Source organism: Amblyomma maculatum, chromosome 8 (assembly GCF_055883805.1).
Source record: "Amblyomma maculatum isolate TAMU_Amacu chromosome 8, ASM5588380v1, whole genome shotgun sequence".
Classification (NCBI taxonomy): domain Eukaryota; kingdom Metazoa; phylum Arthropoda; class Arachnida; order Ixodida; family Ixodidae; genus Amblyomma; species Amblyomma maculatum.
Window position 1 is genome coordinate 107467792 of NC_139351.1, and position 18084 is coordinate 107485875.

General features: G+C 44.3%; 1 protein-coding gene across 4 annotated transcripts in view; it reads left to right on the top strand.

The window, feature by feature from the left end:
• The window catches only part of LOC146182139 (uncharacterized), a 96632-nt gene extending 86626 nt beyond the window's left edge, over nt 1-10006 (top strand). For 3 of the 4 annotated variants that reach the window (XM_084577152.1, XM_084577153.1, XM_084577154.1), the window contains 9 exons: nt 285-442; nt 1324-1502; nt 2349-2497; nt 3446-3591; nt 3662-3755; nt 5014-5161; nt 6387-6687; nt 7830-7963; nt 8770-10005. In XM_084577152.1, coding sequence (XP_084433278.1) covers nt 285-442; nt 1324-1502; nt 2349-2497; nt 3446-3591; nt 3662-3755; nt 5014-5161; nt 6387-6687; nt 7830-7963; nt 8770-8973 — 1513 coding nt within the window. In that variant the 3' untranslated portion in view covers nt 8974-10005. Of the gene's footprint in view, nt 1-284; nt 443-1323; nt 1503-2348; nt 2498-3445; nt 3592-3661; nt 3756-5013; nt 5162-6386; nt 6688-7829; nt 7964-8769 lie in introns of all 4 variants that reach the window. The other variant, XM_084577155.1, reaches the window with a different exon arrangement.
• The last annotated feature ends 8078 nt before the right edge of the window (nt 10007-18084 follow it).

An 18084-nucleotide genomic window follows, 5' to 3' on the forward strand; every position in this document is an offset into this window, starting at 1 on the left:
GAGTAGAATGTTTGGGTGTAATGGTATGCTCTTAATCGAATATTTTAGGGGAATCCCCCAAAGTGGAGTAGATTTGTAATATGGGAGTATTTACTTATTGGCATCCACCGAAGGGCAGCCATACGGCTACAAAGGAAAACTATACAGCTTTCTCAATGGCTGCGCTTGGGCGTATGCCAATGAGTAAATACTCCCTTATTATAATGGTATGCTCTATGCTGTGGCCACAAATGCGATCTGATAGCGAACGTTGCCTTAGTTCTCTACGTTACTTTCCATCTCAGGTCATTCTTCCCAGACAACTGTGAGCTAAGCGACTACGACTCCCGTCAGCTGCAGCTAAGCAACCCTGCCCACTTCGACCAGAGCACTCAGTTTGATTACTACGAGCGCGACGACCTCGGACACGGGCCTGGCGGGTCCGGAGGCGACTGCCTAGATGGTAAGTGTCTGAGGTATTCAGTTCAGAGGCAAGCGTGATGGATTAGCTAACGCGCCTGCAAGCTAACCACGCAATATATGTGCGAGTGACATGAGCGTAATTATTTATTTATTTATTTCAAATACCCTAAGGGCCCTTGCAGGCATTACATAGGGGGGGGGGGGGGGATTCATCAAATAAACACAAATAATTTACAATACAAGCAAACAAAATGCTGTAAGCAGAAATAGGTGCACAGAAAGCCACGAACAATTCATACAGGCGACAGGAGCAGGTTTTCGGAGATTTAAGAAATAATAATAAAAATGCACATCTAACAACACAGGGAAATACAGCACTTCAATAAAAAAAAGAAGAAAATATTGCAGTCGGAAGTTGCGGGGCATGGAACAGGGAAGCGTTTCAGGGCACGTAATGGAGCAAGTAACATAGACGATAAATTGAAGAGCTAGAAAGGTAAAGTGCACATCGTATTAGGTTCATGAATTCAAGTGCGATAGAAGAGCTGCTTGAAAAGATGATGCTTCAGGAATAATGGCGATACTAGAAGGAAGTGAGTTCCACTCGTTGATAGACAGGACCAAAGGTGAGTACTTGAATCTTTCTGTTCGCGTTAAAATAGGTTTAACCTTGTTGATATGATCTAGACGATCAGAGATCGTTAATAATTGTTAATACCCGAATAATTAATCGTTAATACCCGATGTTGAGTAGTGGCAACCTTCTTTCAATTCTACAACCTCATTTAATAAAGACCGTCTATGTCTGAAAGAAGTTACCAGGCGAGGTTCAAACATAGGAAATGACTTAGTCTGGGACCAGCAGGCTCTGTTTTCTTGATCGGAAAGTACCAGCAGTGACATAAATGTTTTGAATCGCAGTTAGTCAGACGTGCACTCCGGATGGGATGGAGTTCACTTTGAGGACTGTGGATGGTTTCTATGGCCGGATCTACACGTATGGCTTCTACGACTCGTGCTTCTACGATGGCAACGGAGGAAGCGTCAACGTTCTCAGGATAAGCAGAGCCAACGGATTTCCGCGCTGTGGCACACAGCAGGTGAGTGACTGTCGTGACAGCTGAAGGCGTGTTCTTTTCGTCACGATAAAGTGCGCAGCTGGAATACATGTTGGGTCATTTGTACTGCACCTTAGGTTTGCTAATTCAAGTTGTAATTTAACTGTAAAAGGTGCGGAGCCCGCATTCGAATCACTTGTAATTTTTCATCATGATTATCTCCAACAAGGAAATAATTGCCATCAATGCTACAGTACATATTTCTACTATATAAATTAAGACGAGTCCAACTAAAATGAATAATTAGCTGTAATTATAAACAACGCAGTGACGTAGTACTCGGTCATTTCGCTTCTAGCTATGTTATATTTCATTACTAGGGTTTTATGTAATTACGCATATAGAATTGCGTATGCTTATTTATAGCTGTATGCACAGTGAAGGGTCCTTCGAGTGCTTCAAGGGCAGAGAATATATTTCTATTCTTTATAACTATTTGCTTGCTCTAAATTTTTTCTAGCGCATTCATATGCACTGGTGCGGACAAAAGTAAATGGAGCACGCTATTTTCTTCTATAATATTCTTCACACGTTCTATAACTGAAACTGACTGTCATGGTATGTGCAAACCGATAGTGGACACCAGTGTGCTCTCACTCTGTCAAATAATTTTTTCTTATGTCCAATACATAATGCATGACCGTAATTTGAACGGAACAGCGTGCTCCGTTTACTTATGTCCGCACCTGTATGTCAAAAGCGCGCCAGTCATCAACTTCATATAACCGCAGCCAAGCATTCGCGTGGAAGTTCTCCTGAAAAGCGTCGTTTGCAGCAGAGCTGAAAATCTTTAAGTCAACCAAGTTTCCGTTTCTGTTCATTTCCCAGTACGGAGACGTCATGACCAACATTGTTGTAGTCCAGTTCAACGACTACGTACAGACAAGCAGGGATAAGAAGTATAATCTCACATGCTACTTTTCGGGCCCTGGCGAAGCGGTGGTCACTTCCAACTACCTGGACACGAGGACAGACGGGTGAGACCTGCAGCAGCCTCGAAGAAAATGCTCAAGGGTAGCACTTCGCTCCCCCCCCCCCTTACTCTTTTCTATTCGATACAAGACAGGAATGCAAATGTGAGACTAATCGCCTTAGTAAATAGAATAGCATCCACCTCACGAACAAGGTAACGTTTAGGGGTCACTCCTAGAGAAGGCGGTTAGAGAGTTCCCTTTTGAACCACGTATTTCTCGAACTTATAATTGGTCGCAAGATGGGATTCAGCTTGTTTTTTGTACGTGTTATGTTGGGTTGCGTTTTGTGATGTAAAAGCAGCTGACTCTATGTAAAAATTCTTGGTTGAAGGGGACGATCGTCGATGTACGTCCTCTTAAATTCGCTTCTGCTGAGGAACAAGAGCGTTTCCAGTAATCCAGCTTTTTGTCTTCATTAAGCAAAAATTATTGTTCGAACAATGCAAACTGAGAAAAAGTGCTTTTTCAGAACAACGAAACGAAAGCCGGCGGTAAATATTATTCTGAGAAGTCTTTTGTTTTTATTTTGCTTTTCTGTGTTTATTGTGTTTATGTACTTTACAAATACACCAATAAGCCCAGTTATATATTGTTGTGTCATTAGGATGGAAGAATACCGCCAGGAGTTACATGCTGTTATCATGCTGTTATCATGCAGGTTCATATTTATTGTAAAACTGTTAGCACGCGGCAGAGAAAGACGTTACAGTTAAAATGCCTTCAAGATACAAGTAAAAATAGACTCAACTATGCTTGGCATAGCCGTGAAAGTAATTACTTAAAAAAAAAAAAAGTCTAGTGACCTTTGGTACAATCTTTAGAATTGGAGTATTTGATAATATAGAAGTATATTTAGTATGTATCACTATAGCTTAATAGTACATAAGCACGCACGTTTGTAGGCAATTATCATCAGTTTGCACTAATCTTCTTCGTTGCCGAACGGCACAGGCGGTATCCGACACAGATCGAGCACCTTCCGGCCCAAAACATCTTGACATCGAACGTTCAGTTGCGTATCCTGTACAGAGGCACTCCAACAACCACCATCGCTGTTGGAGACCTGCTGACGTTCCGACTAGAAGCCAGGGGGAAATGTGAGTTGCCATTATTACGCGGCCTCCGAACCCAAAGCTTGTAACCCGATAATTTTCCTAATCTTTGCAGACCAGTTCGACTTCTACAGCGACATATTCGCCACCAACGTCATCGCCAAGGACCCCTACTCGGGCCGACAAGTGCATCTCATCGATTCTAGAGGGTGTGTACAAGACTCTTCTGTCGCTCCTAGTAGGTGACAGACGTGGGAATCAGAGCTCCTCAATACTGCCAGTTGCGAAACTTCCCATAGGACCCATGTATAAAAAAAAAAAAAAAAAACGGCGGTTTTGATTGCTCAAAGTTCGAGTGTTTACGAATGGTGGCGGCACCCGCGGCCAGTAAAGGAAACTGCGTCCAAATGTCAAACTTTCTGATTGTTGATAAATGCACAACCATTATGGAAAATAAAATTAGTTGAAGACTTGCAGCGGCAAAGATTATCAAGATAACAGCCATATAGTTTATCAAAATGAAAAAAAAGGAGATAAAATTTTGATTTCTAAAAGACAATTGCGGCAATAGCAAAAAGCTTGTATTGAGCGCTTCTAGATGGCGTGACAATTCATATACACCTGAAAAATCGGCACAAACTTTGCTCACTTATTGAAGCGGTGTTTCGCAACTGGTATGATCCAGAAGCTCTGGTGGGAAGAATGGCGAAATTTTGTGACAAAATGCGCGGAATGAACGATTTCCGTGTTTTGCTTATATCGCGTTAAGAAAATCAACATTTTAATTAGCTGACAACGACGTCATTTATTCACAGTCCGCACACGAGCGCACGCTTACTCAATACCGCTCGCAGCGTCTCACGTACCAGCTGCTTTATCGGTGGAACAACCAGGAAGGGCTTAGTAATGCGCAATTACAATTCAGGACTCGTATTTTCCTTGTACAGGGAGAAAAACAGTAGGAATTTCATGCAAGGTGAGATCCTTAATATCTGACCTCAGTTTATATCGGTTCCCCAAGCACTTAAAGCGCTCAGGCTGTGTTGGCATTCTACAGGGATCAGAGAGCTCCCAGCTTCTGTTTTTGTTGCAAGACTCCAAGCTGGGCTTGTTGGTAGCGCCGTCCTGTGCATCTTTTCTCTGTGTCGTTTTCTAGCGCTGCAAACCTTTTTGGTATCTTTTTTTTTTTTTTGTTCTTTCACGTGCATTATCATTCCTTGCGACATCTCTAACCCCGTTTTGTACTTTCTCTCGCACCGGCCCGTTTGTGCAGAGTACTGGACGTGTGTCTGGCTGACTCTTCTGCCTTAGCTTTGTCCTTTCTATGTTTCATTTTAACGAATAAAGATGGCACTCAAACGATGTGGGGTTGTATGGAAAGCAACGATTCTTCAGTTTCTAGTTCTGTAATTCCACAATGCAAGGAATGTTGTAATTTTCAATGTCCCCCGCTTGGCCTTTGTGCAGGTGTCCCGTGGACCTCTACGTATTCCCTGAGCTTCACAAAGCTCCGGATGGCGCTCTGGAGGCCGAGTTTTATGCATTCAAGATACCCGACTCAAACTTGCTCGTCTTTCAAGCGACAGTCAGAACGTGCCGTGGCCCCTGTGAGCCGGTAAGCATCTGCACGGTTTGGCGCAGCTCATTTGATTCATTAAATAATTAATTGTTAACGCGAAAGTCTTAAAGGTACCATTGTGCAGAAACTCCGGTTTTGGCGTTGGTGTCGTCGGAGTTGTGCGCGATGCTTCATGAACATACCTCTGGATGGCGTTAAATGATACGAAACATGTCTGAGCATTGTCTGGTCGACGACACGACAGAGTTTCTTCTTCGAGGTAGAATAGAATCAATATTTGAAGAAAAAAAAAAGAAAAAGAACAGCGCATCTTTAGACACGAAGTGAGAAAAAGACGACACAGCGCTTATCTTTCACCACCCCAGAGAAATCGAACCCTTCGGGACCCTTGGATCCCCAGTCAGACACGCTTTAAATCATACAGGCATGTTCGCAGGGCTTCGTTAAATCAGGGCTTCGTTAAGGCAGGGGTTTTAATCTGTGTCGCGTGATCGTTCTTGTAATGAGGTAGCTTACGACGGCCTGCTATTCAATGCGTGTGTGCTAATAGATGCACTAATTAAGAGATTAGTACCCACGCCAGAGCCATTAACACTGTTCCATCAATACCCTTAAGGCGGAGCTTAATTGTCCCCCAAATATTTTGTGCACAGCCACGGTTTCCGGACGATACCCGGAATAATAATTAACGCGTCCCTAGCTGGCATGAATGTCACTTTCACTGTTATTACCTTATATGACTGAACATTACCCGACTCACTGGATGTCATAGCTACACGCGCAGTTGACCACCGTTAATTCGCCTACTGTCTTGAACTTGACAGAAATCTTGAACATGGGAAATGTGCTCACTAGTCTTTGATTACGTTCTAAATATTTCTGTGTGGAAACCTACCAAGCCAGGGAACCTGTAGTCAGTTGGTTCACAGAATAATTATTTTCTGCTTGTCTTCTTGTAGGCACCAAAACGCGACTTCATAGTCAAGCATATTTGCACTTGTGTACCAACGAGTCCACATGGAAGAGTATCAGAATGCAGGCAGAGTTTTAATTTTTTCAGCGTATGCTAAGTACCCATAGACATTATGAGGAGGAGTAGCCGCAAACTAAAAACATATTAAATGCTTATTATACAGTCTCATTTAGGGAGCTCCTCGATCGGTTATTAAAGAACTTCTATATATGCAGCCAGCAGTGATAGCGCAGACCCTAAGCTTAGTGCACATAGCTGAAAATGCGGCCGCCATGTTTGCCTTCCCAGGTCATCTGTAGCGACCGCGGCCGCCCCGGCACGTTCCCGTCGTGGGGACGGCGCAAGCGTGCCGTCCCGTCACAGCCAGAAGCCGCGCCCGCAGCGGTGGCGCTTCCCATCATGAAGATGAATAACACCAAGGCGGGTTCAACGACGTCAGCAGCCGCGACAGGCGCCGGTAGCCAGCTACCGAAGCCCGCGAAAAACGCGACGAAGGGCAATGCTAGTGACGAGGAAGCCGAGGAGGTCCACGAGCTGCTTCACGTCTACCTCTCCCGGGCTGACATCCCGCACGACGGCCCTTCAGCACGTAAGCCACCAGCGCAATGCGCCTCTGTGTTGTATACTGAGCACTGAAATCGGTTTGGTTTGTGCGCTAGAAGGGAAAGAAAATCAATGCACTTTATTAATAGGGTAGGGATAAGTCACGTATGTCACTAGCATAGGGCTGCATCTCTTGAGCCGATATTCTGAGAGAATTCTGCCGGGACCTTGGGGATCCTGTATGCTCAGCTCAAAAAACTTTCGCGCATAGGAACTTAAGTAGAGAGTTCTACTTAAGTTGAGGACAACCCAGAGGGCTATGGAACGAAAAATGGTAGGGGTAACATTAAGAGATAGAAAGCGTGCAGAGTGGGTCAGAGAAATAACTCAAGTTACCGACATTCTAGTGGAAATTAAGAAGACGAAATGGACATGGGCAGGACATGTAGTGCGAAGAGAGGATAACCGATGGTCGCTTAGGGCAGCAAACTGGATTCCAAGGGAAGGAAAGTGTAGCAGGGGGCGGCAGAAAGTTAGGTGGGTGGATGAGATTAAGAAGTTCGCAGGGGTTAAGTGGATGCAGCTAGCACAGAACCGGGTTAAGTGGAGAAATATGGGAGAGGCCTTCGCCCTGTAGTGGGTATAGTCAGGTTGATGATGATGATGATGATAGGAATCACTGGATATGACTCAAGTTGACGCTAGTCAGATAATATCACAGATGCATCGCGCGCTACTCGGGGCGCTGAAGAATTCTCGGGCTCTCTTTTCTGGCTGCAGCTTTGCCTTATTTACGCAAGCAGTCGGAACTTCTTCGTTTACGATGTAGTGAGAAAAAGGGAAAGGGGGGAAGTCCAACCAAGACAACGCACCAGTATGGCATGGGATGTAAGATAAAAGAGAAAGGCTAGCTACAGTTAAAATGAAGTGCGATCAAAACCAGATTCAACTCGAGCAGTAAGGGCGATACAGGTGAGCCTGTTACCAGTGTATTAACATATGTTATTTGGCATCGCTGTAGGTATTTCTTCTAGCATCTACCCACTCGATAGCTATGCTCTAAACTGGCACTGTGCTAGTCCAAAGTCCCGGAGAGAGCATTTTTTCCGTGTGCAGTAGTTTATGGCAGAAAAAGTAACACCGCCGTCCTACCCGTTTCTTTCGCACTCTTTGTTATATCTCTCTCAGTGTACAAGAAGCCTACCGTGTGCGTCGCCCAGTCCGGCTACTACGCCTTGGTGGTGGTTCTCGCTCTCCTCATCTGCGCCCTCGTCGGAATCGCCATGGGAGCCACGTTTTACGTCCGGAGAATCAAGCTCCAGGTAATCGTTTCATGCGCTAGCTTGCGCGACTTCGCCCCTGCGAGAGATTTCCCACCAGATATATCTGAAATTTGGTTAAACTGCAGCTAATTGAACATTCAAATGGCGTTTCCGGCTATCACGTAGCGCCGACAAGCGTGCAAACGCAAGTTTTTTGCTGGGAATGGAAACATTGCCAACGTCTTACCCATTCTGCGGATTGCTTTCTTTATCGCCTTAAAGTTTCCGGTAGATGTAACACCGGGTTGTATTCGTACAAAGGCAGATTCGCATGGCTGTCGTGGGTGCAGCTTTTCGAACAGTGCGTGTCTGTTTGAACCTGAATTACGCGACATTTACCAAGACGTCTTCAATATAATGGGCAGATAGGACAAATGCATATGTTAGCATAGCGTCCTATTCCAGTGCCAATTTCGCGCTTTTAAAATCACCTTTTTTTTTTTCGCTAGGTGCTCGAGTCTAGTACGCGCGTTCTCCTTGCGTTGAACGCATGTTGCGACTTATTATTCATCGAAACTTCAGATATGACATCACTGGTTTGATTTGTTAGTAGAGTAATGTCACTTTTTTCCCCCTTTTTTTTTTCATAGTTTTAGTGGGGCCCTTTACCGGTGTGCTGGGATATGACGGAAAGTTCAAATCAACCTGTACTTTTTTTTAAAAACTTTTGAGCAATAGTGGTGCCTTGGTAGGAAGAAATTGCAATGCGACATGATGGTGATGCGTTGTGAGGCGCGAGAGCATTGTGCGAATGATTCGAGTGTGAAAGTGACTTCTCGCCATTGCCTTTTTCTTCCTACACACAGATGAAGGACGTACAGGCCGGTATGACGTCACCCAGTCCGTGCAGCATGTACGTGTCCCAGTTTCAGGCGGCGCCCCCCGCGATCTCCAAGTTCGAGGACCCCAGCGAGCCCATCTACACCGACCCGTCGCTGTTCGAGCGGTCTCGATCTTTGCGAAGCCTCACCGTGTCGCATGTCGGAAAGCTGAAGGGCGACTTTGACTAAATGACCCGTGGCAGTAACATGACTGTCCATGACTATTCAGTGGCATGACCTGCGGCAGTTGCATGACTTACAGCAATGGACTGACCCGCTGGTTTTGTTAGAATCTGGTATCTTTCGAGACGACGCTACAAAACGCCGAGAGCGGCAAGTCAGAAATTAATATAGCATAATATATTGCGAATATTTCTATTTCTGAAGAACGTGCAATACAAAAAGCCCAGGTAAATGGGATCAAGTGAATTCTACGCCAGCTTTAGTCGCCTTCGCTTTGTATCTTAATTATATGCTTCGCTGTAAAAAAGAGTCATATATTGCATGCGAATATATAATGTAAATCTGGTTAAAACAGCGCCGCACAATGAGACGTACCTGTACGTCTTTGTAGGACTGATACGTTAAGTCTTGAAATAGATTAAAGGCACTACAAGCGTTATTTGTACATCACAGCTAATTCGACAAATACTCGAAATACTTAAGCTCTGTATGCTAAAACAGCTGACATAATTAAGCACCACTTGACCTATGTTCAACTTCCGCACAACCTTCGCTATCAAGGAATAGTTGCTACCCGTATCTCAAATGAGGACTGTTTCCCGCTGCATTGCCATCTATCGTTGGCCCTCGAGCTTACTCGTGACTCCAGTGGATTTCCTTTTGTAAGCCATGTGCTACGACAACAGTAAAAGTGCAAAAAAAAAAAATCGCGGCTGCATTGTCTTTCGTGTTCCGACTCGAAGTGTTTTGGTCTAGTATATGAGTGAATGCGCGGTTTCCACCAAACTTTCGGCTCCTACCATTATCTGCCTACGCAGGCTTCTGTACATTAAATGAAGGACACCACACTTGTGGCTTACGAAACACGTTAACACATTTTTAGAGAAAAGGGGCTGTGGGTTCATAAAGTCTACGTTCCTCTCCATTGTTCGCAAGCCCCGTATTTGGCGTAAATATATTTTGGCGAGAATATCGGTTTTCTTGTACTCATAAGGCTCCGACTAATCTATTATATATATATATATATATATATATATATATATATATATATATATATATATATATATATATATATATATATATATATATATAATATATGTGTATATGGAGCACTGGACTAAGTGTTGTAACGCGGGCCTGTTGGCGTTAAGCAAAACCAGATAGTTGTCGAAGACGCATTGATGTTGAATGCCAATAGTACACTGACATTCTTATCCCTGCATCAACCCCTCTGTGACCAGCAGAGCCTTGGAAGACGAACCCTAGCATAATCTGCTACTCCCTAGACAGTATTTTAGGAGGAACTAACATTTACCACTGCAAGAACTAACCGATTTGTTGGTAACTTTACAACAATAGATATGCTTCTCTGCTGACTGGCAATCGTCGCCCAACTTCGCCTTACGTATGGGAATAACAGCGCTGAGACGAGGGACAAAAGACGAAGGCAGGACTGGTGGTGTCCTTTGTCCCTCGTCTCAGCGATGTTATTACCATCACTATGTAGTAACTAGCACTACTCTACGTTTCACTGTGGATACCTTATGTGTGAGTTTTAAACGCACCGCCTGACTGGTGTGAATGAGAACAGCTAGGGAAGGATGTAGCCGAGGGAGTACTGAAACAACACGCCCAGTTCGATTAGGCGAGTATATAGGCCGAGCCGACGAGATGATCCACGCTGGCGCAAATCAATTACACCGCTTGTAATACCCCAGCACATTGTCCGCCCTCACGTCGATGGGTTCACATGGAGCACAGCATATCCGGCGTGCCGTTCGCGAGTGGGGGACAGAGATAAGCGTAGTGCGTGGCTTACATACTGAAAGGTATCTTGAATTCAGGTGCATTTCTGGTGACCTGTTATCGATTTTAAGCTCTCTGTGTTCAAGTGCTTTACTATTAATATGTTCGCTTTATTCACGCTTCTTTGACATTTTGCTGTCTACTTGCGGAAAGAGTGAATGCACTGCCGTTGTAGGTTGTACATAGTGACAAACTGTGACTCTAACACAGCTTGTTAATGTAATGGCTTTTGTAGACAGCTAGACTACTGCTGCTGCTATGATGTTTTTCTGCTATTTTTTTTTGACCCCTGAAAAGAGCTTAGGTTCAGGACATTATACTTGACTTTAAAGCTACATAGTTCCTGGAGTATTTGCTTTGGCATTTTTCTCGCCTCTTTTGTTTATTTTTTCACTTTATTTCATGCACGGCCGTAGGAATTAAATGTGAGCCCGTAAGAGCAACCACCACTTCCTTTGAACGGTGTTCTGCGGCATCCTGCGGGCTACAATACTCACTGATACGGCAAAATTTAAATTTATTGCGAGCATGACCGCAATTATTGTCTGATATTAGATGGCATATTCTTGTAAACCAAATGTCTCTTATATACAGGCACTGTAGACACTGCGCAGTTAATTTTTATCCGCGTTTTGGAATACCGTTTGACCAAAGTGGGGTACGCTTCATTTGCGGCAGCATACCAGTTCAGATCGGTGTTGACGGGCGAATATTTGCTATCAACGTGAATTTTCCTCTGGAGTAACTTTTTTCTGCTGAGAGCCTGACGGAAGCTTGGCCTACTTCGACCTACCTTCTTTCTATGCGAGCATGACGAAATACTGTTGATGTAATCGAATAAATCTTTTAACAAAAGCATTTTGTTTCTACGCGTGAACATTTTTTCACTACAGGGTTGAAGAGTATCTGTTTCTTGTTTTTGCTTTGTTCACAGGCTATAACGTGCGCCGATATCGACACTGAAGCTATTAGAATAGCCCGTTTCTCTACGAACATTTCGAATATTTTCCAGGGAGATGCAGCTTGTTATGTCTACTGGGCGGTAAAAAAAAATAAAGTGCACATTTGGTAATAGCCTCCGACACGCAAGCGGTGAGAAGGTAGCTTTGGAACGCGAGCTTATTAAGTGACGCAGGAAGCATAGCGCGGAAATAACAGAGCCTGGAGACGAGACGGGACAAGCGCTATAGCGTCTCTTTTCCGTCCTCCGCTCTTTCTGCACTATGCTTCCTGATTTACGATGATTTACCAACCTGCCCAATCCTATTCTCTTATTATGTGGATTTCATGAAGGTCAGACATCTTGAAGTGCAGACCATGCCGTCGAAGACAAGTATTCCTTGTCAAAAACAAGTATTCATATTAGTTTATCCCCCTCTCACCTCATGCTCTCATTACAAATCCGCTAACTAGCACATGCATGTTTCACCATTAAACCCCTTTCTCGCATAATCAATAAGCAAACAATTAAACTATATGATAAGGGAAACTATACTGCCATTAATAACGGTCTTCGCGCGTTCCAACTTTCTTTTGAGTCAAACTATAACCAAAGAACAGTTCACGACAACTGGTCACTATTCAAAAGGAAAATTGAAGAATTGGTTGAAAAATTTATTCCTAAAATGACCGTACGAAACAACCAACAAAACCCATGGTTCACCAACACATTAAAACGTTTGGAAAACAAAAAGAAACGCCTTTACCGCTCAGCTAAAAAACAACACACTGACAACTCATGGAATAAGTATTACGAGGCCGAGAAAGTATACCTAAAGAAAATTCGTGAAGCCAAACGCACCTTTTTTCATTCCGATTTACCTAAAATGCTGACCACTAACCCCCGGAAGTTTTGGCAACTCATTAATCCACAACATGCGCGTACCATTTCAATCACTAATGAGACAGGTGAAACAATCTCTGATACAGACTGCGCCAACATATTTAATGAAGCGTTTTCATCCGTATTTACTAACGAATGTGATCCACCTCTTCCTGTACAACAGACATTTATTCAACACCCTATGCCTCCCCTAATATTCTTTCCTGCAGGAATCTTATCATTGATAGAAAATATGAAGCTGTCATCATCTGCCGGTATTGACAATATCAACACTAAAATACTGAAAAACACCAAAGACACATGTGCGTCTTTATTGTCATTGTTGTTCACGCAGTCACTAGTCACAGGCCAACTACCCAACGATTGGAAACGTGGGAAGGTCGTTCCAGTCTTTAAATCAGGTAACAAGAACTCGCCATTAAATTACCGCCCCATTTCTCTAACCAGCGTACCCTGCAAAATCATGGAGCATGTAATCTATACCCATATCATGGCCTTCCTTGATTCTAACAACTTTTTTCACCCCGCGCAGCATGGGTTTCGTAGGGGCTACTCTTGTGAAACCCAACTGGCTATTTTCGTGCATGACCTGCACATTAACCTGGATTCTAATCAACAGTCCGATGTCATATTTTTAGATTTTGCTAAAGCCTTCGATAAAGTACCCCACAAACGCTTAATGATAAAACTTTCCCTATTAAATCTGCACCCCAACATTTTAAAATGGATTGAAGAGTTTCTAACTAATCGTTCTCAGTTTGTTACTATTAACAATAAGTTCTCTAACTCCCTTCCGGTGACGTCAGGTGTCCTCCAGGGATCAGTACCTGGCCCCCTACTTTTTCTTATATACATTAATGACCTACCAACACATGTAACCTCTAACATACGCATGTTTGCTGACGACTGTGTAGTTTATCGTACTATCACTGGTCCCACTGATCAATCAACACTACAAAATGACCTTAATGCTGTACATAACTGGTGTGACCACTGGCTAATGGAACTTAACCCACATAAATGTAAACTTTTATCCTTCCACCGTCGTCGTAATCCTCTCATTTTTTCCTACGTAATCTCTGGAGTGCCCGTACAACCTGTTCAGTCATATAAATATTTAGGCGTAACACTTTCTAGTGATCTTTCTTGGAACTTGCATGTAACTAACACAATATCATCGGCCAATAAAACATTAGGATTCTTAAAACGTCATCTACATTGCGCGCCTCAACATGTTAAACTCTTAGCCTATAATTCACTCGTCAGGTCTAAACTGGAATTCGCGTCACCCATTTGGAACCCCCATCAAGCTTACCTCATTAATTCTCTCGAGTCCGTTCAAAATCGCGCTGCCAGGTTCATCCATGCCCTGTATTCTTATGATGTTAGTGTATCTGCCCTAAAAACAGCCTCAGGTTTATCATCGCTATCTCTCCGTCGTCGCATTTCAAGCCTTTCTTTATTCCATAAAATATTCAACAGTCCCATGCGGGCCGCCCCTTATATTCTTCCCCCAGCACGCATATCACCCCGCACCAGTCATCGCCTGCACGTCGCCCGTCCATTGTCACGCACCGTTACCTTTTCGAATTCCTTTTTTCCCCGCGCAGCTGCAGACTGGAACGGCCTTCCAGGTGACATCGCTGTTATCACCTGCTCATCCAAGTTCCTTGAAAGTGTCAAAAAATATGTACAATAACAATGTTTTTATAATGTTTCCCACCCCTTATGTAACACCCCTTCCTGGGGCCTTTAAGGAAATAAAATGAAATGAAATGAAATGAAATCACTATTTGCCTCCTCATGAACGCACAGGACACAAAACCAATCATGAGCTACGTTTTCAGCGATCGCTAAGAGGGTGAAAATTCCACAATGGTGCGGAAATGTAAGCTCCGCCTTAGTAATAAAGCAACAGGTGCGTCGGCAATGCACAGAGAAAGAGATAGAGAGAGACAGCTGCCGGGAGAGGCAATAAGTCTTGCTGCTGGCGTGTTCCGCATTGGAGCGCGTTTGATATAGCGAGCCCGTAAACCAGTGCGCCGCTCGGGCAGGCAACTCGTAGTTCCTGAACAGTCTTTAAAATACCCGGACACATGATATCCCTCACAGCCCGAAACAATGAATGCCGCACCTTTTTTTGTTAGCTAGCGGTCTTTAGTATGTGTACTTCATATGAGAAAAAGTTCAGCCACCACGGGTAGGCTGACTATTATCATGAATAGTATTGTTTCTTTTTTGGTTTGATTTGTTTTGGATTAGAGGGCTTAACGTCTCAAAGCGATAAGGCTATGTTGGACGCCATGTATATGGTGGAGGAGTTCGGAAATTTGAACCAACAGGGGTTCATTGAAGTGCACCGACAGAGCGGCCACCGCGGCCCGCCGCGGTCGGGATTTGATGACTCGTCCTTTTGTTCAGCACTCGAGCACTTGTAGCTGATAATCAACCGCGGCGGGGGCTAGTGATAACATGAAAGTAGGCGAAGAAAGCAAAACGGACCAAGTTCGCAAATGCCACCAGACCAGGCTTAGAGAGTGGCCTTAGACAGAAAATAGGGGGTGAGGTGAAAGTATCATAACAGATCCGTTAAATAGAGGGGAATTATATACTCCACGGTAATATTCGTGCTTCTCCAGGTTTCATTTTTATGTGTTACCTAAGATAAATTATCCAACATATGCTTTACTTTAGGCCTATGCCCCTTCCATTCTGTTGTAGAGGGGGTAAGAAACTGCTGACAGATTATTTTTTTCCTGCTGAGTTTTTCCCGAGGCCTTTCATTTTTTTCGGCGTGGAAAAAAATTCTTGCGTAAAATTAAAATATTTATAAAGACGCGAGAGCTTCGCCTTAATAGTAAACGAGATAACGCCTTTGACATAGCCTTTTCATTCCGTGAATTTCCAAACATTGTTTTGCTTAAGTTGTTTAAATTAAAAAGTATATTATTGCTGTAACAGGCGTACACATCACAAAGAGATGCCAGTAAGTAATACGCACCACAGCGCACTCCCTAGGTACCCCTCTAACACGCCTGCTAACAGTGACCCTTTGTGGCTAATACGCACCACAGCGCACTCCCTACAGTGACCCTTCTTGGCCTACATGTCGTGTACTTGCTTGGCCTGCTGATGGCATGGGTTCGAACCCCGATAGCGACAGGTTTATTTTTGAATTATTACTATTCTCTGAAAAACCCGGTATTAGATAAACCTCTTCGCCAATTTTGGCTTGGTTTAGACGCCTCCACAAATTCGGTAGCCTCATTTGAATGATGAAGTTTGGAATTCTCGCGTTCGGTCATGTAGTTCTGACATCATGACCGTGTCGACCAGTCACGACTTAACCCGAACATCGTCGCATGATACGGCGCCGGCTTTTCGAAGGAACCGGCCGTATCAGCTATTGCGTACGGAATAGGCGGGGGTCATCAATGTTAAAGCAATTATAGTACGAAAACACCAGAAGCTGAAATTTAAGAATGGAAGGTTGGGGGAGCTGGTGACGGTTCACTTACCACATAGCGCTGAACAGACACGGACACAGCGAGACAAACAGTAAGTTAGCGCCCGCCCTGTATGTCTCGCTGTGTCCCTGTCTGTTTACCGCTAACTGAGCTCTACATGTGGCCCACATCTGGGACCCCCAGATTCAAATGGCGGAGGCTTGACCGTGTCCTCCGGGGTCAGCTGCGCTGCATCGTCGCGATTGATCACGGATGCCAAAAGTTTAACCCTAGTTAAGGTGCCATCTGGGAGTCGCCCCGTTAAATGGCGGATACTTTAACCCCTTTAACCTGGTGGTTCAGTGTTTAAGATGCTCCACTACTGAACCCGCCTACCCGAGCTCGAACCCGACCAATTAAAATCCGTTCAAATGGCTTTGTTTTTTTTCCTTTCTTTGTTTTTCTTTTATAGTGTGAATGCAATACAACAGGTCATGATGGTCAGTCATAGGCTCCGTCACCCTCTGTGTTAGCTGGCTAACCTGAAAGACTTGTCGGGGAGACTCGCACGTTGGAGCCGCTGTACCGGACCTAGTTTGAATTACCGCGCGACGCCACATTGTTGTGACCTTACGAAATAGGTTAGCCAGTCAGAGCGACAGCACAAGCAAGATAGTACAAGGTTCTTGGTCGGTGGATATGAGCGTATGAGTGCTTTGTACTAAAAGCGCGCGACTGCGCTAACGTCACAGGGCTCGCAACTGTGTTTTGAACGAAGGAAAGGGACCATTGACTGCACACAAATAGTCATCGCTCAGTTCACAGGCCTGCACAATGAGCCAAATATTGAGGCAAGGTTCAACTACACGACTTCTCTGCTTTCACTTCCTTTTTTGTTATGTCTTGAAGCTCAATAACAACCTTTTCTGAATTATCTGCAGGTGGCCTACTCAATACGTATCTGCTTGTCTCACAATGTGCTCCGGCGGAATATGACGACGTACTACATTTCGATGATGCTGACTGCAATTACTTCCATGACCTTCTGATGACGACGTTCAACCGTTCTGATGCTGGTGTAGAATTGTGATAAGTATGATGATGGTGTAAGCAGAACGAGGCTTAACCGGTCGTGCATCATGGACATATTAAATCATCGCTCCAAGCTTCTCCGGTAAAGCCGGTGGTCAGCTCCTCTTTTCCCCGCAAACAAAGTGAAGACGAGGCGCTGTCACTGCGTATTACCGCTGCCATAATTTTTTTTTTGTCATGAATGCCCGCATCAGTTCGATGTTCGCGGTCAATTTCAAGCCGACAGGTGAAACTGCTGTAATAAAGATAACATGCATCGTTCATCATTGCAGCTCGCCACGGGGAAACGTAGTCTACGTCCTATAGCGCAAGACTTCAGCCCCGTTCGCGGACATTTTTTCCTACTTCGTCAATAGGGACATTTTTTCCGAGGACGTTTCTTCCGGTGGCATTCTTCCCGGGGACATTTGCTCCGGGGACGTTTTTACCGGATCCCGTTGAGCAGACGCGCCTCGTTAATTCAAAGCCCATTTGGCAGCGCACAATCATGAACGGGGTCAATTTTTAGGCGTAACTTATACATCTCGTTCTAACGAAAAGCCGGCTGTGGCCGGGAAAACATTGATTTATCAACAAGGTAATGATATCACAACCACATCACCTCGCGCTCAAATTTTGAACAACCCACACTCAAATAAAACCTAACTAATTCGGGGAGGGCCCTAAAGATGCCATTATTAGCTATTAGGCTTTTCTAATGGGGGCGTTGCAGAGAATAGCAGTAATTTACTAAAATAAACTTGTCACGTTTGAGGTTCGAAACCATGCCCTCTGCATGCCAGGCGTTCCCTCTACTCATAGGTTACGAGGGTCACTTGTATCAGCCGTGTAGGAGGACCATCGGACCCAGTGAACACGTTTTTGTGTGTATGACTTACTAACGCGTGTTTGGGATGTGTACTAACGTTACAGTACTAGGAATTTTGAATG